The sequence below is a fragment of the Oncorhynchus masou genome, chromosome 14 (assembly GCF_036934945.1).
Source record: "Oncorhynchus masou masou isolate Uvic2021 chromosome 14, UVic_Omas_1.1, whole genome shotgun sequence".
Classification (NCBI taxonomy): domain Eukaryota; kingdom Metazoa; phylum Chordata; class Actinopteri; order Salmoniformes; family Salmonidae; genus Oncorhynchus; species Oncorhynchus masou.
This window is the reverse complement of record NC_088225.1, coordinates 14,574,589-14,597,992: the sequence shown is the minus strand read 5'-3', so window position 1 is coordinate 14,597,992 and position 23,404 is coordinate 14,574,589. Positions and strand designations below refer to the sequence as shown.

Here is a 23,404-nt window from a genome sequence, read left to right as displayed (position 1 = left end):
AATTATAATCATTCACATTTCCTGTTGCTGCAGGATTCATTTTCCTACTGTGAGAAACAGGTCAAATTAAGATAATACATCTGTACATACATATTGCATAAAAGAACAGTCAACATACATTCTATAGTACACAAACACATAGGCTGATTTAACAATCCCATACACAGAGCAGACAATTGCTTTTTTGTGTGCAAGTATACAATCGTGGGTATACAAAAATCATCTCACTGCAAACAATGCATCCTACATACACCCGCTGTTTTGGGCTCACTCCTATCCATCACCTCCCTCCTTCGCAATCTGATTCTGTGTCATTTGCATGAGTCTTTCTGATTGGCTGCTTTGAATTCACTCAAAGAGCCACTCCACTCTCCTGATTGGATGAGAGCAGGAGGGGGCATGGAATCTCTGATTGAAAAAGACCATAAATGGCGTGCACAGGCAACCAGACATACACAGATGCAACTGCCAGCTACTCTCAGTGATTTACTACTACAACCTACCACACTGTCCCTGTTCACTGAATAACTCCAGCAGATTTCTGCAGCAGAGTCCAACTTCTCCATCATCTCTAAAGGTTCAAGGAGTTATTTTGTAAAAATAGCAGAATTGGAAGAGAGAGAGCCAGTGTTAGAGGAAGTCATCATGTCTCTAGAAGTGAAGGAGAAGACGGAGGTGCGTCTGGTGTTCCTGGGGGCGGCTGGCGTGGGAAAGACGGCCCTGATCAGCCGCTTCCTCCAGGACACTTTCGAACCCAAGCACCGGCGCACCGTGGAGGAACTGCACAGCAAGGAGTTTGACATCGGAGGGGCCAAGGTCACCATCCACATCATGGACACCAGCGGCAGCTACTCCTTCCCAGCCATGAGGAAGCTCTGCATTCAGAACAGCGACGCGTTCGCCCTTGTGTACGCCATCAATGACCCTGACTCCCTGGAGGCTGTCAAGAGCCTGCGAGACGAGATCCTGGCGGTCAAAGAAGACAAGTTCACACCCATCGTGGTGGTCGGCAACAAGACGGACCGGCATGGCGAGAGGACGGTGTCCAGCGAAGACGTGCTGTCCACTGTGGAGCTGGACTGGAACAACAGCTTCTTGGAGACATCTGCCAAGGAGAACAACAACGTACTGGAGGTGTTCAGGGAGCTGCTGCAACAAGCCAACCTGCCCAGCCGGCTGAGCCCCGCACTGAGACGACGCAGGGAGACCTTCCCCAAAGACGGCAACAAACGGCCCCCCATGAACAAGACCAACAGCTGCCTCATTTCCTAAGGCAGAGGGGCTGGAGGGGTCTGACAGACAGACAAAGACAGACAGGGGACAGAGAGGCTGAGGTTGGGGACCCGAAGCTGGGTCAGTGTTACAGACAAACACAGTGGTGTTGAATGTGCTACTACTGCTGCTGCTATAGACCGTGCTGCTGAGTTGGAGTCTGACGGCTTCAATTCCCTGTAAGCCTCCTCGTCTAACCATCCTAAGTATCTCCACCACAGCATTTCCACTGAAGTAGAGGAAAGGAACACTGACTGTTAAAGGGGAAGCGGAACTAATGACATCACACAGGTGCGGGACATTGATAAGCTGAAACTAAATGAAAGAAGTGCAAGAACACTGAATGTCCTGAATGTGGTGGTGTCATTGTTAACAATATACTGTGAACACTGAATGTCCTGAATGTGGTGGTGTCATTGTTAACAATATACTGTGACGGTGCAAAAGTGGCAATGAGCTTAATTTGTCAAGTTCTCAATCTATGTCCTACTGTCTTACTGTTGTGTTTGCCTTTTGTAAGTGTCAACGGTGTTCACTTGCAATAACTGTGACGATAGACAGTTGTGGCTAATTGGGAAAAGGCTGAATTTGGACAATGTGTCATGAGAGCTTTTTTATTCATCAAGTGAAGTTTCTTTGCGATAAATCTTTATTTTGCTTGTCATGGCAACAAAGCATAGTATGTTCTGAATCAATTCTGGTTGCGTTCCTCATTCTATAATACCAATTTGTTGTTTGGCAATATTCATATGCACTTAGGAGTTATTTTGCACAGATATCATTATTAATTAAACAACATACAAAATGTGTTCAAATATAAATTATATAGAGTGTATTGTTTTTCTATGAAAGTTTGAAGTACATGTTAATGATTAAATCATGTTTATTCACCAAAACAGTATAACAAGTACATTATGGCTTTATTACTTGTTGTATATATATTGTCTATTCATGATAAATAAAATATTATTATATATCAAAGTATTAGTCATGGTCATTTTCAGTGGACTCATTTTGGCAGGTGCTTACTAGAAAAGAAAGTGCAATAAACTAATGGCCAAGTAATAACACATCTGGTATGAGGTGTGACAAGAACTAATTTATCATGCAAACATCAAATCTCTTTACCCAAATCAAAACTCAACAAGCCAGAGACTGTATAACAGACTAGCCAGAGATGATATTTAGCACTTACAAAGCAATACCCCCAAAAATCTGTCCATTTCCAGTATGATTGCAGCAGAGACCTGGCCAAACTCTAAATAAAAAGAACACAAACAAGCATACAATCAACAAGACACAAATGTGGTTATGCTGACAAAATCAGCTTCAGTACCAGGGGTGTAGAATCATCCCAAAACATCATACCAGTATCACAAATCCACTTCCTCAAAAATCATCAAGTATCCTACCTCTTCAAGCATCTTCACCATCCTACCCATGCTAGATTACGGAGACGCAATTTGTAGATCGGCAGGTAATGGTGAAATCGACTGGCTAGATGTTCTTTACCATTCGGCTATGAGATTTGCCACCAATGCTCCTTATAGGACACATCACCACACTCTATACTCCTCTGTAAACTGGTCATCTCTGTATACCAGCCACAAGACCCATTGGTTGATGCTTATTTATAAAACCCCCTATCTGAAATATCTACTGCAGCCCTCATCCTCCACATACAACACCAGTTCTGCCAGTCACATTCTGTTAAAGGTTCCCAAAGCACACACATCCCTGGGTCGCTCCTCTTTTCAGTTCGCTGCAGCTCGTGACTGGAACGAGCTGCAAAAATCACTCAAACTGGACAGTTTTATCTCCATCTCTTCATTCAAAGACTCAATCATGGACACTCTTACTGACAGTTGTGGCTGCTTTGCGTGATGTATTGTTGTCTCTACCTTCTTGCTTCTTGTGCTGTTGTCTGTGTCCAATAATGTTTGTACCATGTTTTGTGCTGCTGCCATGTTGTGTTGCTACCATGATGTTCTCGTCATGTTGTGTTGCTACCATGCTATGTTGTCTTAGGACTCTCTTTATGTAGTGTCTCTTGTCGTGATGTGTGTTTGGTCCTATATCATATTTTCTATCCCAGCCCCTGTCCCCGCAGGAGGCCTTTTGCCTTTTGGTAGGCCATCATTGTAAATAAGAATGTATCCTTAACTGACATGCCGAGCTAAATAAAATGTTAAAATGTTACAGTAAGTTGTCTCACATTACCCTCTAGTGGTAGGCCTATATGTTTTTGACATTGCTTGTCTGTCACACAACGCACTTTGAAATCTATGGGGAAACCTGTTAGTAAATACAAAACCTTGCCAGAGCAGAAATAAAATACTAGGGAACCTCTCACTGTGCCAGACAAAACACCATTGTTTGTGCTGCTCGGCATAGATGTCAACTTGTCCTCCAATGCCCAGATCATTGACATGGCTAGTAACAGAAAACATTCTGCAGGGAATCATGTCTAGGGTCTATATGAAAAGAGTATGAAATTCACACATAAGGATCTACTTTCCTGATCAATGGATCGTTAACCTGACACTGCCACAAATAATGTCAGTTATATAATATGGTTGCATAGACATTTCAGATTTAGCATATGACTTCCTGTAGCGATCTATATCAACAATTACCTGCAGATAATGTTTCCATAGTAACAATCAGAATCCAGTATAAGTGTACTTAATGAAAGTTTGTAACAACTGTGCTCTAGTGATAATTCTAATATATAGTAGTGTGCACACACATGCACACAGAAATATGTTTCCCCTTTCAAGCCACACAGAGACATGGTGCATTGTTTCCCTCTGCCCAGACGAGGAAGTGACCTATGATCTGTGACACTCTAGTTCCTCTTTGAGTCCTGTTTAAACACACAGCTGTCAATGCACCAGCTGGTTCACACTCACCACCGCGCACCGACAGAGACCCACACTCAGGTGCGTACCACTCTCTCCGGGGTTGGAAGGGCTTCCGTTTACCATCTTTCAAAACTTAAAGAAGAATGTACAATTTATGTTATAGGCGATGGTCTAACTTACAGCTCCTAAATATTATGCATGCAAATTATTTTCTGTGATCCATAAGGCCAACATCAGAAGTCAGCACTTCTAGTTAAAAGATATTCTGTTACTAGTCTATAATGTCTTTATCATACCTTTTTACAGTTCTTAGGAGTGGTGGTGAAGAATGTTAGCATGTGCATCCTTACCAATGCCTCCACTGCAAGGGATAAGAGTTTTCTAGTCCGTCTCTGCCCCTCGACTTGGTCAAAGCTCCTCAGTGATGAGTAGAAACCTGAGAAGTTTGGAACAAGTAAAGGGTCCCTGACTTCATCTGAAGAAGTTGTCTCACTGTACTGTCCACTCACTGCATTAGGTAGCTCTACTACAACAACACAAACCAGAAGTAATGTTCTCTGATCAAAGCGTAGATAAAACTCAATGGTATTTTCCCCTGATCAAGTATAACAACTGACAATATTGGGATTGTACGATGGTCAAATAATTGTGTAACTATAAATCAATAGTTCTGGGATCTGTTGAATAATGTGAATGGTTCATTTTAACAGAAGAGTAAATTGATTGTTAAGTCTAGAGATACTAGAATTCTCCAGAATAAAATGTAACTGGTTACATTATTAAACACAACAATTTTGTTCACCAATAAAAACAAACAAAGCCAAAGGTTTATTTTAACTTACAAAAAATTGGATGCAGACACCAATTATTCGATTAAATCATAAACTCATAAAATAGGCTACATCAAGATCAGACAATGAGAGTGAAGTAACAAATCAATGTGCTGTCGGAAGACATGGATATGAGTTGGCATAGCAACAGCTATTTCTCTCCAAGGACCTTTACTCATGTCTGTACCACACACAGGTATAGTTAGCGGTTTACAATGAGCACATCCTACAGGATAACAAAGGAACGAATGTCAACAACAAAAGTAACAAAGAATGGTAAAGAGAAAGTTCTGCCGAACGGAATGCAACACATTTACAGACTTTGCTGTACCAGAGACATAGGCACAAGCATTAAGAGCGGTTTTTCTTCACATACATTATGCATTTGCCACAGAAACATTACTCCCTGAGCTTAAAGCTCCAATAGAGGGTTCAGACACGACTTCCCTTGAACATCAGTTTGACTATTAGTCCACATCTTTTCATAGGGGACACTAAATGGCATCCATCATGACAGATCTCAGTACTGCTGATCAGCAAGTTGACACCACAATTCCATACATCATACGGTAAAGGGTCACGATTACAATTTCTATATTCAAAACCATGACCTCAGCATGGACATATAATGCATATATTGACAGTCATTCTGAATGCCGATGAGAAGCAAAAAGACTATATAGGAAAGTCTACTTCAAAGTCAGGATGTCATATCCCCCTTTAATATAAAAGGTTATATCCATTCAGATATCCAGCTGATGTTATAGTTTGCCCAACGATCTGTGGCAATCATGACATTTGTTAGTTACACAGAGAATAGTTGACTGACTGGACCAATACAGTAACAATGACTAGGACAGTGTTTGGGATTCAAACATGGTGGGTCAAAAGTTCCTAATCTGTGGCCTAATGTGTGGTGGTAGACAATACATGTGGTCTTATTAGATGTATTTGGTGAGTCAGTCTGAATTCACGAGGCTTAGGTGTCACACAGAACTGGTTGGGAGCTGCTGTACTAGGGTTCCTTTAGCTTTGTTCTCAGTAGGTTTTGCATTAACACACATGCATCTAAATGCAAAGCAGTCACAGTGCTCGGTAGGCCTGGAGGGCCAGGGGTGTGGGGGGAAATGATTCAAGCAATAAGTGATGTTATTGGGGAGATACTTAAAAAGAGTGAAATAGGGTCAACATCCTTCATAACGGAGAACTAAAGAAAAAGCCATCATTAGATATGTTGACAGTGGCTGAGCAATCATTTTGGCTCGAGGGCCACATTGGGATTTCAACAGTTATCAGAAGGCGGCACAGAATTTTCCCAAAAGCAATTTGTGGGCCAGAAAAAGGGCAGTTGTTTGAAAAAAATATCGGTCCATTATAATATCTACATACTTTCTATCTAGCTTCAGACGTTCAAGAGTGGCCTGGAGTTTTTTGACCCAGAATAATTTCCGCCCCAACCCCCCAAAAAAATACATATATATTTTTTCCCACCCCTGGGCTAGACAAGGAAAGCTAGTTTTCATCATAACACTCACCCTACACCTTTTACTCAGGTGGGAAAAACAGTGAACAGTGAACCAACAAAATAACAAATCCCTTCATATCTTGAAGAATGGAGGAATTAAAAAATACATGAAACTACCATGGAGGTAAGGTACAGTAAGTCATGCATTGCTGGTTTGCCAGACCTTAGCATAGTAAGGCAATAAAAAACCCACAAAAGACCTGACAACAAATATGCACGTTAAATCAACCTTTTAGTATTGCTTAACTTTTTGTTTCTTTTATCACTTTTATTGAGCAACTCCATGTTATGTTTCGGGCACTAAAAGCTGATGAAAATACATTTTATTGGTTTATAATAGGGGATATGATGACGGTACTCCCCCTCGTCCTAGTCATCTGAACAAGGCTGTGTGTGAAGGTGCAGACAACAGGGACAGTATTATGCACTTCTAGCACTGTGGAGAGAGGAGGGGACCATAGCATGTATAACCAACCTTCCGCCGAATACCTCACCTCCAGCACAGACTCAACCCTATGTCTCTGCCCTAGTCGTCCACCGTGATGTTGCGGAATAGGTAGGCCATGGACTCCCCATTGTGGATGCGTCGGATGGCCTCGGCCAGGATCATACTGACGTCCACTGTCTTGATCTTGGGACACTGGAGCTTCTGTACCTCGTGAGGGACGGTGTTAGTCACCACCACCTGGGGGGCAGACAGACAGGGAACAGAGGAGGAAATACCATAATGAAGGTTGGCCGTGTGCAGTAGATCACCTGCTGGCTGTCCACGAACAGTGTTGATATTACAAGTAGAATCGCTTGGCGATAGGACGGCCGGGCCACCTGCTGCTTTCAACCGTTCGTCGGCGTGGTCTATTTTGTCTCATTCCCAGACTGAACTGTGCCTGACTACCGTATCTTATAACAGCCTTTATACAGGCGATGAAACATCCTACGAATCAAGTTGCAACACCTTGCACACAGGTGGTACATAGAAAGTGTTGGCACTGCCTTTCTGTTGTAAAGTGATTGAAAAGCTTTTAGGATGAGGAACTGAGCACTTCCCCATTCAAGATGTAGTGATAAATTCAGAACACAGGGCTGCTGTTACAGATGTAGGATCTTAATTTGATCACCCTGTTGCAGGAAATGTAATGCAGGAAATCTAAAACTTGTAGTGTATTTGAAGTTTAAAAAGGTTTCTGAAGTTTGTCATTTCCACTTGATTTTCCCTCATGAAACATGTATCAACCCCTACAAAAACATCTATTAATTACAATCCACATAATAATTCACATTTCCTGTTGCTGCAGGATTATTTTCCTGCTGTAGCAGACTGTCTGAAATGAAGATCCTACATCTGTATCTCACCTCGTCGATGGCGGACTCCTCAATAAGACGGGGGGCGTCGGCAGACAGCAGCCCATGTGTAGCCATGATGTAGATCTTATAAGCTCCTCTCTCCTTCAGAATCTCAGCTGCCGCCACAAAGTCCTCCACGTCGTCGATGATGTCATCCTGGTAAAGAACGGCAACCATGGGATTGGAAATTATGTACGCCTGTAGTTCCTTCATCCATAATCTAAGGCTGTCATATTCTGTTATTAAATACAATGTGGCAAAATGTTGCAAATTAATTTCAAGTGGCTCATTATAGCACAGGCCTTCCAGGACAAAACCACAAATGGCCCAAACAAATGGGCACATTTCTTACAACAATGATGGCGATTCTTCCACCGACATCTCCTACAACAGTGATCGGGGGCTTCTCCTTGGCCATCATTACTGAAAAGGAAGAATGAACTAGTCACTGCTAGTCATCACATACAGTATCCATAGGCATAAACAGTCAAACTAATGAGGATACATCTCAGAGTAGATTGGGTAAAATGGGTTCAAAAGTATGAGCTTTCCACAATTACAAAGTCCAATTTCAATCACTGGTATGATGATGTATTCTTCAATTAATAGTTGATGTTCCATGCAATTCCCCCCCTTCTGGGTAACTGACTAACATTCTCACTTCAAAATTAGATGGAATTGGGAAATTAGATACATTTTGTCAATTGTCCCAATTATACCCTTATAGATTTAAATGGAATGCCAAACTCATTCCAGCACAAGGATAATCAAAATGACAGGCTTTTTGCCCAGTATACCCAATCAGACGCTGATATTACATTTCCTCCACAACACACTGTCTGCTCAGAGCTCAGTGCAGACATTTGGCAACAGTTTGCATATAGCAATATGCACAACCTAATCTTGTCGTTAATCCATCAAAAACGATAGAGGCAGACAAGCACTGATGAGGTAATCACACGCTTACTAATGTTCCAGGTTTGTCTTATTGAACACCACTGTTGTCAGTCAATGGGGGAAGCGCACAATCAGCGGATGGACAATCAGCCAGCCAGAGTGGGGAAGCTGATTGTGGGAGTGGAAGCTAGAGATGAGCAGGGAACACAGGTTCATGCCAGGAACACATTCTTTCCTGGAACACATGCCTTCCTTACAGGGGACCACACACAAGCAATAATAAGCACTGGAACATTTCAGCTTTTCAAAATGCATCAATATCACCACTAGGTCTTAAAACCTTCTGTAGTCTTAAAGAGGTACTACCAAGAATGATTTCAGGTAGAATATAGAAATTAATCAAAACTATCTAGTAAAAACTATAGTTAGGCCTACACATATGTTAGAGATAAACTTGTCTTGGATATATGTGAGGCAAGAGTTGAAAAGCCTGAAGATCTCAGCAATCCTCTCAATGAAGCTAGAAGCCAGCATTGCTGGGCTAAGGAATACATATGCTATAATACAACTAATATGTGATAGTCATGGTCTGAGGTTATAAGCAGGTTTCATATTCACACCCAAACCAGTAGATGTGTTGTTATTGACATGTAGGGTCCACGTTTAGGATTTATAGTTATTTAAAATGTGGGAAGGCCCAAGGTGTGTGACTCAGCAGCCCGCTGGTTTGTATGGGCAGCAGGGAAGAGGGTGAACACAACATAACCCTGACCTACTGTGGTGTACTGTACTGTGTGTTCAGCAGCACACACAAGAACAACATGTTGCCACCCACCCAAAATCTGGATCTTTGCTTTAGATTCTGAAAAAAAGGATTATCTTGTTTCCTCTTCCTATCATGCTGTATTAGGCCCACATATCAAAGGCATGCTTAATTAGTATTCAAAACATGCATTTCTGAAGGCCAGGTGTTAATCAGACTCCTTCGGGAGAGGCTTCAATAGGGAAGCATGATGTGTTGATTGGCAAGATGAGTCCGGATGAAAATAAAAACATGAATCTGGGAGAAATGGTTCCATTTGTCAAATGATTGAAGAGTGTTTCACAAAGCAACTAACGGAGGGCTTTCAGGCCATCTTGCAGAACAGTCTGAAGTCTCTGCCTCTGACACCGGCACACTGCTGGAGACCTGACTGTGGATCAAGGAAGACATTGATCCATTCCTTATGAGGATCTCATCTACAGTATGCAGTGAGGGTACATAGGCGTCAGTACACCCGCTATGGATCTGTAGCGCTGGACCACATCAACTAACTGATCCAGATCATTTGTAATTGGTCCATTGATTGTCTTTGTTATGCTTTCCTCAATCACAACTGAGGACCTTGCACTTAAGACTGTTTGTTGGCAAGATGATTCGAAAACCCTTGATCACAACATGCACGCATTTAGGAACCATTTGGAGAGGATCCATTTGGTGGTCAAAAGGGAATTAAGTTTACGGTCGTACTTGGGAGCTCTATGCCTGGGAACGGAGCTTGTTGTTTGCTGCCAGCTATTATCAACAAATAAACACCACGTTAACACACATCCACAGAGACTGGACATAACAGACTACGAAGACATGAAGCCAGGACTGGGAAAATCCTCTTACATGAAGCAAAATCTTTAAAGCTAACCTGTGAAGAATCCAAAACCATTCCTCTAAGCTTATTCATTCAAGAAATGTGTAGGACAGTTTGCAACTGACCCAGGCTTACAATAAGAGGATTTTTAAAGTCAAGGATAATAAATTAAGTAAATAATACAAATATTATTACAAACACTAAAGCTGAAGGGGGACACAGCCAGTTGGCATAATAAATACTCTGGAGTCATTTGCCAATGACACAAAGCCCAGACAGAAAGTCTGACCATGTTGTCAGACCCGACTGTTTTAACAGCCTTACCGCGAATGTACTGAGAAAATGAGACATATCCAATATCAAGTTAGTGTCATTCTCTCAAAATGAAAAACTAAATGTATGTTCTCTTATTTAAAATGTAATTTTTAAACATGCAAACCATTCTAAAACAATTTGGTATGAATGCCTTTACATTTTAGGGAGGCTAAGTTCGCAACATTAGTAGAGGCAGTGTATGTGTGTAACTAGAACGTGCAGTAAATACAATTCAAGATCCTTAAAAAAATAATGTCAGGTGTTAAAATGGTTATAGCAGAATCGTCACTTATGAAGCGGTTAGTGCTGACATTAAATCCATATGATGAGGATTGTGCAATGGATATTTTGGGGGTTTGAAATAATTATTCAAATAATGCAGAGACATGAACATTTCACACTACACTTATCATATTTTTGGATGCAACCATTGACGAGTACAGGCATCTATGCATCCATCTATATCTTACAGACACAGCCTGACCAACACTAAAGAATTGGGGAAGCTACAAACAAAGATAGTTTCAATTTGATCTGATGGCAGACTAACGACAACTACACCTGGCTAGTTACCAAGCTATAAGCTATATAGGGCTTCTAGAGAGGTCTTACAAGGCAACTCCAGCCCAGGGTGTCCTGAGGTGTTACGGACACAGGGGGGAGAGTGTCGTCCGTCCGCCATGTCAGACTCTGAACACTGAGCCTCGCCATGCATCACTGCCAGGCCCAAACGCAGCCGCTCTGCATAGGACTGAGCTCTGAAAGACAACAGCAAGAAAACACCGGAGAAATGCAGACACCCTTTTACATTATGTACATTAGATGATCACACTCCAGGCCTCCATAACTAAATAATATGTTACCTCTTAGCAGCAGACGGTGACTTTGCAACAATAATGGCGTTTCTGTAATCTGGGACCTGAAGGGAAGTGAGAGGAGCCCACATTTGACATTGAATAGGTTGCTGTGTGTAGTTTACTATCTTACAACTTTACTACCAGGCATGGCACATGAGCTACAGTGAGATGGTTACCTCCTCCTGGATGTACTGAAGCAGGAAGGGGGAGGCACGCAGGTTGTCCACTGGAAAACTGAAGAAGCCCTGAATCTCCTTCTGATGTAAGTCCATGGTGATGATGTGAGTTAAACCTGGAAGGAGAAAGAGAGAGGATGAGAAAAGAGACTGAAGAAACAGCAGACTGCTTTTAAGAGAGGGTGCAGAATGAGAAATCAGCCACAGAGGCAAGTTTAAAGGGAAATGTAAAACATTTTCCACTTCAAATTCTTCTCCAGCACAACCCCAACATCAACACATGTGAAAATGGCTCATTTCTGTTTTGTAGTAAAAAAGATAGGTGGATAAGTGCTTCCAATGACATCATCAACCAATTAGTAGACAATTAGAAGTCAATCCCTACTCATTATTGGTTAAAATCACGTGATTTTACCGCTGACGTCATTGGACACACTTATCTTCCTCTATATTTTTTTCCACAAAACAAAAAAACGTGCCATTTTCACATATGTTGATGTTGGGGTGGGGCTGAAGATTACAAATATGAAGTTGAAATATGTAGACATTTTCCTTTAACACAGATGGCCAAGGGCAATGTAAACAGTAAACTGTTAACACTTGCAAACAGGCTGTAATTACCTGCTTTGGCTAGCATGGAAGCCAGCAGCTTGCACACTATGGAACCCCTTTTTCTCATCTTACACTGCTTGCTGTAGGGGAAATAGGGAATGACCCCAATTATGTTCTTTGCACAAGAGGTCTTAAGGGCGTAGGCCATGACCAGCAGCTCCATGATGGCCGTGTTGACATCTCTGGTTAAAACAAGGGAAAAGTGTCAATAACAAATAATGGTCACATTTTTGGTGCGGTCAGTGCAAACTCATGCTGAGCAACTCTCCAGCAAAGGGCAACAGCATATGCTCAGTACAGCTTGTGCACGCCAAGTCAGATGACAGATAAGAGGATGGCCATTAATAACACTGGTAGCTATTCATATTATGGTAGATGAGCTTGTGCCTGATTTATAGTGTGTCAATCAAACAGGTTTGAATATGGGTAATGCAACCTAACACGTGATATGACTGTGTGAATACCCCTCCTACAACATAGATTGATATGCATATGATGCATAGATATGCACCACATTACACACACAGTATAGGTGTGTGTGTGTGTGTCCGAGAACAGAAATGTGGAGGAGATGACATATTTCAGTCTACTCACCTGGGTATGGTCTGGATGATGAAGATAGTTTGGCCGCGAACAGATTCCTTCACGTCTACTCTGGTCTCTATCAAGGGTCACATAAAGTTGAATCAACAGCAAGTGTGGGTAAAATGCTAACTTTACACTTACAGCTCTCCAAATGTGCCTAGACTTGTCAACTTGTCAACTAGGTCATAACACTCAGTTCAGGCATAATTATCAAGCCATTGTAAATACTCATCTGTAACATGTCATGTTTTCCAAAAGAGAAAAATGCTTTGTATCAGGCCAAACAAATAAGTTGTCCTTTGTATTAGCAGAATAGGCAGAGTGACTGGGTTTCAACTAGGAGTTGGAACTGATTCAGGGAACAGAACCAATGTTTGTTTTTTTGAGGAACAGAATCGGGAACGAACGTGATCTATACTGTTCCGGAACAGAACAGTTATTTTAAAAGTATGGGAACCGGTTAATAACATTATTTTATGTTCCAGGCATTTTTTTCCAGTCACACAAAAAAAGGCAACAAAGTGCCTATGCAAATTCCTTCCTCTCTCGCTCTCAATTTCAGTACCATCTCGCACCCTACACTGTCCAATCCATGCCCCCTACACTGTCCAATCCATGTAAATAGCTATCCGCACTAATTGGTGGTGATTTAATTTTAAACTAAATGTTTAAAAAAAATCTTCAATTTCAGAGGTTTAAAAAGGAACAGAAGGGAATGATAAACTGTCTTCGTGGGTTAGACACGGTTCACAAATTAATTTTGCTGTTGGAACAGTACAACAGAACGAAAAATAAAATTGATGGTTCTGTACATTCCCCCCCATCTACACACAATATCCCGTAATGACAAAGTTTTAAAAAGTTTACAAATTTGTGCAAATTTATTACAAATAAAAAACTGAAATATCACATTTACATAAGTATTGAGACCCTTTACTGAGTAATTTATTGAAGCACCTTTGGCAGCAATTACAGCCCTGAGTCTTCTTGGGTATGACGCTACAAGCATGGCACACCTGTATTTGGGCAGTTTCTCCCATTCTTCTCTGCAGATCCTCTCAAGCTCTGTCAGGTTGGATGGGGAACGTTGCTACACAGCTACTTTCAGGTCTCTCCAGAGATGTTTGATCAGGTTCAAGTCCAGGCTCTGGCTGGGCCACTCAAGGACACTTGTCCCAAAGCCCCTCCTGCGTTGTATTGGCTTTGTGCTATGGGTCGTTGTTCTGTTGGAAGGTGAACCTTCACCCCTGTGGTTCCTGGTTTCCTCCAGACGTGACGCTTGGAATACAGGCCAAAGAGTTCAATATTGGTTTCATCAGACCAGAGAATCTTGTTTCTCATGGTCTGAGAGTCTTCAGGTACCTTTCGGCAAACTCCGAGCAGGCTGTCATGTGCCTTTTACTGAGTGGCTTCCGTCTGGCCACTCTAACATAAAGGCCTGATTGGTGGAGTGCTGCAGAGATGGTTGTCCTTCTGGAAGGTTCTCCCATCTCCACAGAGGAACTCTGGTGTTCTGTCAGTGACCATCGGGTTCTTGGTCACCTCGCTGACCAAGGCCCTTCAACCCGATTGCTCAGTTTGGCTGGGTGGCCAGCTCTATGTAAAGTCTTAGTGGTTCCAAACTTCTTCCATTTAAGAGTGATGGAGGCCACTGTGTTCTTGGGGACCTTCAATGCTGCAGAAATGTTTTGGTACCCTTCCCCAGATCTGTACCTCGACACAATCCTGTCTCGGAGCTATACGACAATTCCTTCGACCTAATGGCTTGGTTTTTGCTCTGACATACACTGTCAACTGTGGGACCTTATATAGACAGGTGTATGCCATTCCATGTCTAAACAACTGAATTTACTACAGGTGGACTCCCATCAAGTTTTAGAAACATTTGAGTCTCATAGCAAAGGGTCTGAATACTTATGTAAATAAGTGATTTCATTTTCAAAATTGTAATACAGTTACAAACATTTCTAAAAACCTGTCTTTGCTTTGTCATTATGGGATATTGTGTGAAGATTGATGAGTTTGTTTAAAAAATATATATATTTTAGAATATTGGCTGTTACGTAACAAAGTGAAGGGGTATGAATACTTTCCGAATGCACTGTATACCAGTGGAGGATGCTGAGAGAAGGATGGCTCATGTTATTATTCCAATTATTATGAGCTGTCCTCCCCTCAGCAGCCTCCCCTGTTAAATACATAATTAGTTTCAACTCACCTCTATTAGACTCTTGATAGACCACCGACTTGCCCAATTCAACTCCTAGTCTTCTGAAAAAAACACACCAGACAAATCAGTACAAGAGGTATGACACTGTGATGTGTCTTATTCAGACAGGACAGAGGCCCTGCATGGAAACTGATCCCACTCTGGCTAAGCCTGCTGTACCTCTTATCATTTGAAACCCAAGCAAACAAGCAACATGTTGTCACATTGTAATTCAGAGACAGTGGGCCCACTACCTTGCATATCTAGACATGGGAAGAGTTCAGCTAGATCACAGGCACTCGCTCCCTGTTTCAATGTCACTAACGTTAATAAGAGACAGTTCCCAGTTTCACACAGCCGAGACACCCACCATTGTCTCACATTAAATCAGTTCCCTTAAGCCTCTGAATATCATTGTCAACATCTAGCAAATGACCAACTCGTAAACCCAATAGATGAACGACAGTCAGCAAGACCCTTGGCTAAATTCAAATGACTTCATCTGTGGCCATGCACCTGCAAACACCAGCATACACATTTTAGCGAGCGAGCTAGCAACATTATCTGGTCATCTATCTATCATATCACATGCATTTAGCTAGAACAATAAAATATACATACTCGGTTATCTTCTTGGCTAGTTCTGTACATGCTGCAGTAGAATTGGCAGAGAAGACCCGATAACCACTTTTTGCGACATTCATTCTGGCAGCTGGTTAACTAGCACCTGTGTAACCCGCTAGCTAACGTTACCACACTTGCAGCTTGCTAGCAAGCTAAGCTAACTGTTAGGTAGTCATACGAAGAAAGATACAAAAACGTGCGACGTTGATGTCAAAATACACTTTGTTATTTTTAGACCTTATTAAATCCAGTATAAATATAATCTCCCAAGATAGTTATGCTCGTTGAGTGAAATAAATTGCTTGCGGCTAGCTCCTCTTTAGGTTGTTGTCTGTTTGTCTGTCTGTCTGTCTGGCTGGCTGTCCAAGAGATGAACACCAACAACAAAAAATCATCCTGAACCGAATCAAAATACCAATCTGGGGAAAGTATTTTTTATTTATTTGACAGACCTGCCGCCTGTTATTAGTTGAGTTAGTGATGTTATGTATTTTTAGTTGGAAACGGGAGTGTTTTTTTATAAATTAGTTATATAGATTCCTGCACTGGGAGTCAAGTAGCCCAAAGGCCGGCAGACAGCGATATTGAGTCGTTTCATTTCACCGTCCATCTTATTCTATTTTATTTAACCAGGCAAGTCAGTTAAAAACAGAGTATTATTTAGAATGATGGCCCACCCCAGCCAAACCCAGGTGACACTGGGCCAATTGTGCACCACCCTATGGGACTCCCAATCACAGCCAGATGTGATACAGCCTGGATTTGAACCAGGGAATGTAGTAGGATTTGAACCATGTAGGAGTGACACCTATTGCACTGACATGCAGCCCTTAGACTGCGCCACTGGGCTGGCTTTATGAGATGTGAATGAGAGGCTTGTAAGAATTATGACTCTTTGGAGTTTTTGGTTCATGCTGGCCCTGGTCCTGCGTGCTCTGGGCATTACTTACTCAAATGAACAAAATTAGTCCAAATTTGGGCCATCGACTGAATGAGTCAAAAACCCCATTATTTTTATTTCTACTTTGCACATTCTTCCATTGCAAATCTACCATTCCAGTGTTTTACTTGCTATATTGTATTTACTTTGCCACCATGGCCTTTTTTTGCCTTTACCTCCCTTATCTCACCTTATTTGCTCACATCGTATATAGACTTGTTTATACTGTATTATTGACTGTATGTTTGTTTTACTCCATGTGTAACTCTGTGTTGTTGTATGTGTCGAACTGCTTTGCTTTATCCTGGCCAGGTCGCAATTGTAAATGAGAACTTGTTCTCAACTTGCCTACCTGGTTAAATAAAGGTGAAATAAAAATAAATACAAATCATGCGGATAGTGCTGATGTGATGCACTACTGCTGTGTTGACAGGACATCTCTGATCTATCTATCCTACAAAGGATACCCAAAAACAATACATTAATGTTTTCCTTTAGGCTATGTATAAAATAAGCATGGATACATTTTAGCACCTGTGATGTGTGTGTGTGTGTGTGTGTGTGTGTGTGTGTGTGTGTGTGTGTGTGTGTGTGTGTGTGTGTGTGTGTGTGTGTGTGTGTGTGTGTGTGTGTGTGTGTGTGTGTGTGTGTGTGTGTGTGTGTGTGTGTGTGTGTGTGGTTGGGTGGGTGGGTGGGTTGGTTCCGGTTCATTTGCTTTCTTCTTGCAATTGCTCAAAATAACCTCAAGAGGTCAACAACTGTCAAGTTTTAATCAGACTGTGCGTCAATCTAAGTAACACAATTTTAAAAAATGCCCATCAAAATCCGTCACCCCCTAAGGATAATGTCAGTGCCCCTGTGGAAATCAATCTAGAGCGGTGTTTGTCAGACCATGAGTTTCTCACAAAATCACCTGTAGCGTCCAAACGGTTTGGCCTAGAAATTGATTAGGACCAGTCTATTGGAAGATGAGAATCTCATTGTCACGTTCTGACCATAGTTCTTGTGTGTTTTCCTTGTTTTAGTGTTGGTCAGGACATGAGCTGGGTGGGCATTCTATGTTGTGTGTCTAGTTTGTCTATTTCTAGGTTTGGCCTGATATGATTCTCAATCAGAGGCAGGTGTTAGTCATTGTCTCTGATTGGGAACCATATTTAGGTAGCCTGTTTTGTGTTGGGTTTGGTGGGTGATTGTTTCCTGTCTGTGTTTTCTGCACCAGATAGGACTGTGTCGTTTAGTTTCTCTTATTAAAGAACCATGAACTTTAGCCACGCTGCATTTTGGTCCTCCTTTCCTTCCCAGGGAGAAAGAGTGTAAGCTAACGCCTGCTGAAGACCCTGGAAGATCATTAGCATCATGTGGAAAGCAGTCCAGTGTATCAAATTCACAATATCAATTAGAGAGTCACAATGGCACATGTTCCAGCTTGCACTGCTCACCGCTTGACTAACCTATTCCCATATATTTTTCATTGACAAGACAACGTCCACACCCAGCAAACCTGCCCTTAATCATTGGGTATGTGTTCAAGTTCACACTACTTTATAGTTTATATCTTGCAAAACATCGATCCCTCTCATATTCAAAGTACAAGTGAAAAACATAGATTTCCTTGATTTCCTTGATGGAGAAGTTTAGAATAGCTTTTACAGGAATTGGACCTCACAAAGCAAGGTGTTGAACATGTATCAGCTCAAGCTTGTAACCCTTATATGATAGTGATTTTTTGACTCCCATGTAACCTTCTTTCTGCTTACACATCCAATCCACAAGTCTCTTGTTGATTAGGTCCCCAACCCCCTCTGTTGTTACTGTATCTACTATTACCAAACCACAAGGACATAAAGAAGGAGATTGTGATATAATAAGGTAACTTCTACACCAATGTCAAAGCACAATCTCAAAAGAAAAAGGAGGAGCGAGTTCATTAGAAAGTGCATTGATGATGTTGTTCCCATAGCAACGATTAAAACATTCCCAAACCAGAAATCGTGGATTGATGGCAGCATTCGCTTGGAACTGAAAGCCCGAACCACTGCTTTTAACCAGGGAAAGGTGACCGGAAACATGACCGAATACAAACAGTGTAGCTATTCCCTCAGCAAGGCATTCAAACAAGCTAAGCGTCAGTATAGAGACAAAGTAGAGTCACAATTCAACGGCTCAGACACAAGAGGTATGTGGCAGGGTCTACAGTCAATCACGGATTACAAAAAGAAAACCAGCCCCATCACGGACCAGGATGTCTTGCTCCCAGGCAGACTAAATAACTGTTTTGCCCACTTTGAGGACAATACAGTGCCATTGACACAGCCCACAACCAAAACCTGCGGACTCTCCTGGACTCTCCTTCACTGCAGCCAAAGTGAGGAAAACATTTAAATGTGTTAACCCTCGCAAGGCTGCAGGCCCAGACGGCATGGCTGGTGTGTTTACAGACATATTCAATCAATCCTTATCCCATTCTGCTGTTCCCACATGCTTCAAGAGGGCCACCATTGTCCCTGTTCCCAAGAAAGCTAAGGTAACTGAGCTAAACGACTAGCACTCACTTCCGTCATCATGAAGTGCTTTGAGAGACTAGTCAAGGACCATATCACCTCCACCCTACCTGACACCCTAGACCCCACTCCAAATTGCTTACCGCCCAAATAGGTCCACAGATGATGCAATCTCAACCACACTGCACACAGCCCTAACCCATCTGGACAAGAGGAATACCTATGTGAGAATGCTGTTCATCGACTACAGCTCAGCATTGAACACCATAGTACCCTCCAAACTCGTCATCAAGCTCGAGACCCTGGGTCTCGACCCCGCCCTGTGCAACTGGGTACTGGACTTCCTGACGGGCCGCCCCCAGGTGGAGAGGGTAGGTAACAACATTTCCACCCCGCTGATCCTCAACACTGGGGCCCCACAAGGGTACGTTCTGAGCCCTCTCCTGTACTCCCTGTTCGCCCATGACTGCGTGGCCATGCACTCCTCCAGCTCAATCATCAAGTTTGCGGACGACACAACAGTGGTAGGCTTGATTACCAACAACGACGAGACGGCCTACAGGGAGGAGGTGAGGGCCCTCGGAGTGTGGTGTCAGGAAAATAACCTCACACTCAACGTCAACAAAACAAAGGAGATGATTGTGGACTTCAGGAAACAGCAGAGGGAGCACCCCCCTATCCACATTGATGGGACAGTAGTGGAGAGGGTAGTAAGTTTTAAGTTCCTCGGCGTACACATCACGGACAAACTGAATTGGTCCACCCACACAGACAGCGTCGTGAAGAAGGACCAGCAGCGCCTCTTCAACCTCAGGAGGCTGAAGAAATTTGGCTTGTCACCACAAGCACTCACAAACTTCTACAGATGCACAATCGAGAGCATGATGTCGGGCTGTATCACTGCCTGGTACGGCAACTGCTCCGCCCACAAACGTAAGGCTCTCCAGAGGGTAGTGAGGTCTGCACAACGCATCACCGGGGGCAAACTACCTGCCCTCCAGGACACCTACACCACCCGATGTCACAGGAAGGCCATAAAGATCATCAAGGACAACAGCCACCCGAGCCACTGCCTGTTCACCACGCTATCATCCAGAAGGCGAGGTCAGTACAGGTGAATCAAAGCTGGGACCGAGAGACTGAAAAACAGCTTCTATTCCAAGGCCATCAGACTGTTAAACAGCCACCACTAACACTGAGTGGCTGCTGCCAACACACTGACTCAACTCCAGCCACTTTAATAATGGGAATTGATGGAAATTGATGTAAAATATATCACTAACCACTTTATACAATGCTACTTAATATAATGTTTACAAACCCGACATTACTCATCTCATATGTATATACTGTACCCTATCTCATCTACTGCATCTTTATGTAATACATGTATCACTGGCCACTTTAAACTATGCCAACTTTGTTTACATACCCTACATTACTCATCTCATATGTATATACTGTACTCGATACCATCGACTGCATCTTGCCTATGCCATACAGTACCATCACTCATTCATATATCTTTATGTACATATTCTTTATCCCTTTACACTTGTGTGTATAAGGTAGTTGTTGTGGAATTGTTAGGTTAGATTACTTGTTGGTTATTACTGCATTGTCGGAACTAGAAGCACAAGCATTTCGCTACACTTGCATGAACATCTGCCAACCATGTGTATGTGACAAATACATTTGATTTGATTTGAGGATCAAACTTAATTCATAACAAGACATGTCTGGAGATAACACTGCCAACAGTAAACAAGCCATGAATGGTCGAGGTTTGTTAATGTGCAACTTGATACTTCAGGGAGTGTACCTGTGGACAACAGAAATACAATTCTAGTTACTGATATGATCGTTCCTTTTTTTATGGAGGAAAACTAAACCAACAAAAGTCTGCTCCATTTCTAGCATACCTTCATCTTTTGAGCAATGCCCTTTATCTGTGTTGGTTCCTGTTCATTTGGTTTCTTCTTGCAATTGCTCAAAATAACCTTGAGGTCAACAACTGTCAAGTTTTAATCAGACCCGGACGTCAATCTAAGTAACACAATAAAAAAAATGCCCATCAAAATCCATCACCCCCTAAAGATGATGTCAGCGCCCCTGTGGAAATCAATCTAGAGCGGTGTTTGTCAAACGGTTTGGCCTAGAAATCGATTAGGACCCCTCTATGGGGAGATGAGACTCTCATGAACATGATGAGGTTCTCAAGCATTTGGGCGATCTGCCAACTTCTGTCTGTAGCGTCCAAACAGTTTGGGCTACACACTAATATGCCAGGACATAAGGAGAAAGATCAGTGCGGTAACAAAGATATTTTTTATGTGAAACACTTTGCAAGCCGTGTCTTGTGAGTGTAAGCTAACACCTACTGAAGACCCTGGAAGATCATTAGCATCATGTGAAAAGCAGTCCAGTGTATCAAATTCACAGTATCAATTACAGAGTCACAGTGGCACATGCTCCAGCTTGCACTGCTCACCGCTTGACTAACCTATTCCCATATATTTTTCATTGACAAGACAACATCCACACCCAGCAAACCTGCCCTTAATCATTGGGTATGTGTTCAAGTTCACACTACTTTATAGTTTATATCTTGCAAAACATCGATCCCTCTCATATTCAAAAGTACAAGTGAAAAACTGTACTTTCTATGGACATCTTTCATGTTTCACATAGATTTCCTTGATGGAGAAGTTTAGAATAACTTTTACAGGAATTGGACCTCACAAAGCAAGGTGTTGAACATGTATCAGCTCAAGCTTGTAACCCTTATATGATAGTGATTGTTTTGACTCCCATGTCACCTACTTTCTGCTTACACATCCAATCCACAAGTCTCTTGTTGATTAGGTCCCCAACCCCCTCTGTTGTTACTGTATCTATTATTACCAAACCACAAGGACAGAAAGAAGGAGATTGTGAGATAATAAGGTAACTTCTACACCAATGTCAAAGCACAATCTCAAAAGAAAAAGGAGGATCAAACTTAATTCATAACAAGACATGTATGGAGATAACTGCCAACAGTAAACAAGCCATGAATGGTCGAGGTTTGTTAATGTGCAACTTGATACTTCAGGGAGTGTACCTGTGGACAACAGAAATACAATTCTAGTTACTGATATGATCTTTCCTTTTTTATGGAGGAAAACTAAACCAACAAAAGTCTGCTCCATTTCTAGCATACCTTCATCTTTTGAGCAATGCCCTTTATGAGGTTCTCAAGCATTTGGGCAATCTGCCAACTTCTGTCTGTAGCGTCCAAACAGTTTGAGCTACACACTAATATGCCAGGACATAAGGAGAAAGATCAGTGCGGTAACAAAGATATTTTTTATGTGAAACACTTTGCATGCCGTGTCTTGTGAGTGTAAGCTAACGCCTACTGAAGACCCTGGAAGATCATTAGCATCATGTGAAAAGCAGTCCAGTGTATCAAATTCACAGTATCAATTACAGAGTCACAGTGGCACATGCTCCAGCTTGCACTGCTCACCGCTTGACTAACCTATTCCCATATATTTTTCATTGACAAGACAACGTCCACACCCAGCAAACCTGCCCTTAATCATTGGGTATGTGTTCAAGTTCACACTACTTTATAGTTTATATCTTGCAAAACATCGATCCCTCTCATATTCAAAAGTACAAGTGAAAAACTGTACTTTCTATGGACATCTTTCATGTTTCACATAGATTTCCTTGATGGAGAAGTTTAGAATAACTTTTACAGGAATTGGACCTCACAAAGCAAGGTGTTGAACATGTATCAGCTCAAGCTTGTAACCCTTATATGATAGTGATTTTTTTGACTCCCATGTCACCTACTTTCTGCTTACACATCCAATCCACAAGTCTCTTGTTGATTAGGTCCCCAACCCCCTCTGTTGTTACTGTATCTACTATTACCAAACCACAAGGACGGAAAGAAGGAGATTGTGAGATAATAAGGTAACTTCTACACCAATGTCAAAGCACAATCTCAAAAGAAAAAGGAGGATCAAACTTAATTCATAACAAGACATGTATGGAGATAACTGCCATTTCTAGCATACCTTCATCTTTTGAGCAATGCCCTTTATCTGTGTTCATATGAGAGCAAACATAACACACAACACACGTTCCGCCAACGGAACCCTACTTTCACACATTAACTGTTTTTCCACATATTACTCTTGAAAAATCTGAATGATTTTCCTCTCAATATCCCCTC

The 23,404-nt window shown here is 42.0% G+C and overlaps 2 protein-coding genes and 1 long non-coding RNA gene across 4 annotated transcripts; 2 read left to right on the top strand and 1 right to left on the bottom strand.

Moving 5' to 3' along the window:
* The first annotated feature begins 459 nt into the window (after positions 1 to 459).
* Positions 460 to 2,247, top strand: LOC135554345 (ras-related protein Rap-2a-like). Its single transcript, XM_064986610.1, has one exon. It carries the CDS (start codon positions 646 to 648, stop codon positions 1,270 to 1,272), a length of 627 nt encoding a protein of 208 aa, XP_064842682.1. The 5' UTR covers positions 460 to 645; the 3' UTR covers positions 1,273 to 2,247.
* Positions 2,248 to 4,129: 1,882 nt separating this feature from the next.
* On the top strand, positions 4,130 to 7,871 carry LOC135554346 (uncharacterized). The gene is made up of 3 exons (XR_010457680.1): positions 4,130 to 4,214; positions 6,520 to 6,615; positions 7,787 to 7,871. It is a non-coding gene; the product is annotated as an uncharacterized LOC135554346 (long non-coding RNA).
* On the bottom strand, positions 6,609 to 16,091 carry LOC135554344 (phosphoribosyl pyrophosphate synthase-associated protein 1). Of its 2 annotated transcripts, XM_064986606.1 has the most exons (11): positions 15,733 to 16,091; positions 15,121 to 15,173; positions 12,912 to 12,978; positions 12,327 to 12,499; positions 11,706 to 11,821; positions 11,536 to 11,591; positions 11,285 to 11,430; positions 10,243 to 10,287; positions 8,188 to 8,258; positions 7,845 to 7,991; positions 6,609 to 7,176 (listed from the first exon to the last, which is right to left on the bottom strand). In XM_064986606.1, exons 1-11 carry the CDS (start codon positions 15,813 to 15,815, stop codon positions 7,018 to 7,020), a joined length of 1,116 nt encoding a protein of 371 aa, XP_064842678.1. In that variant the 5' UTR covers positions 15,816 to 16,091; the 3' UTR covers positions 6,609 to 7,017. The 2 variants fall into 2 exon arrangements, with proteins under 2 accessions (XP_064842678.1, XP_064842681.1); XM_064986609.1 differs by lacking the exon at positions 10,243 to 10,287.
* Between the last annotated feature and the right edge of the window lie 7,313 nt (positions 16,092 to 23,404).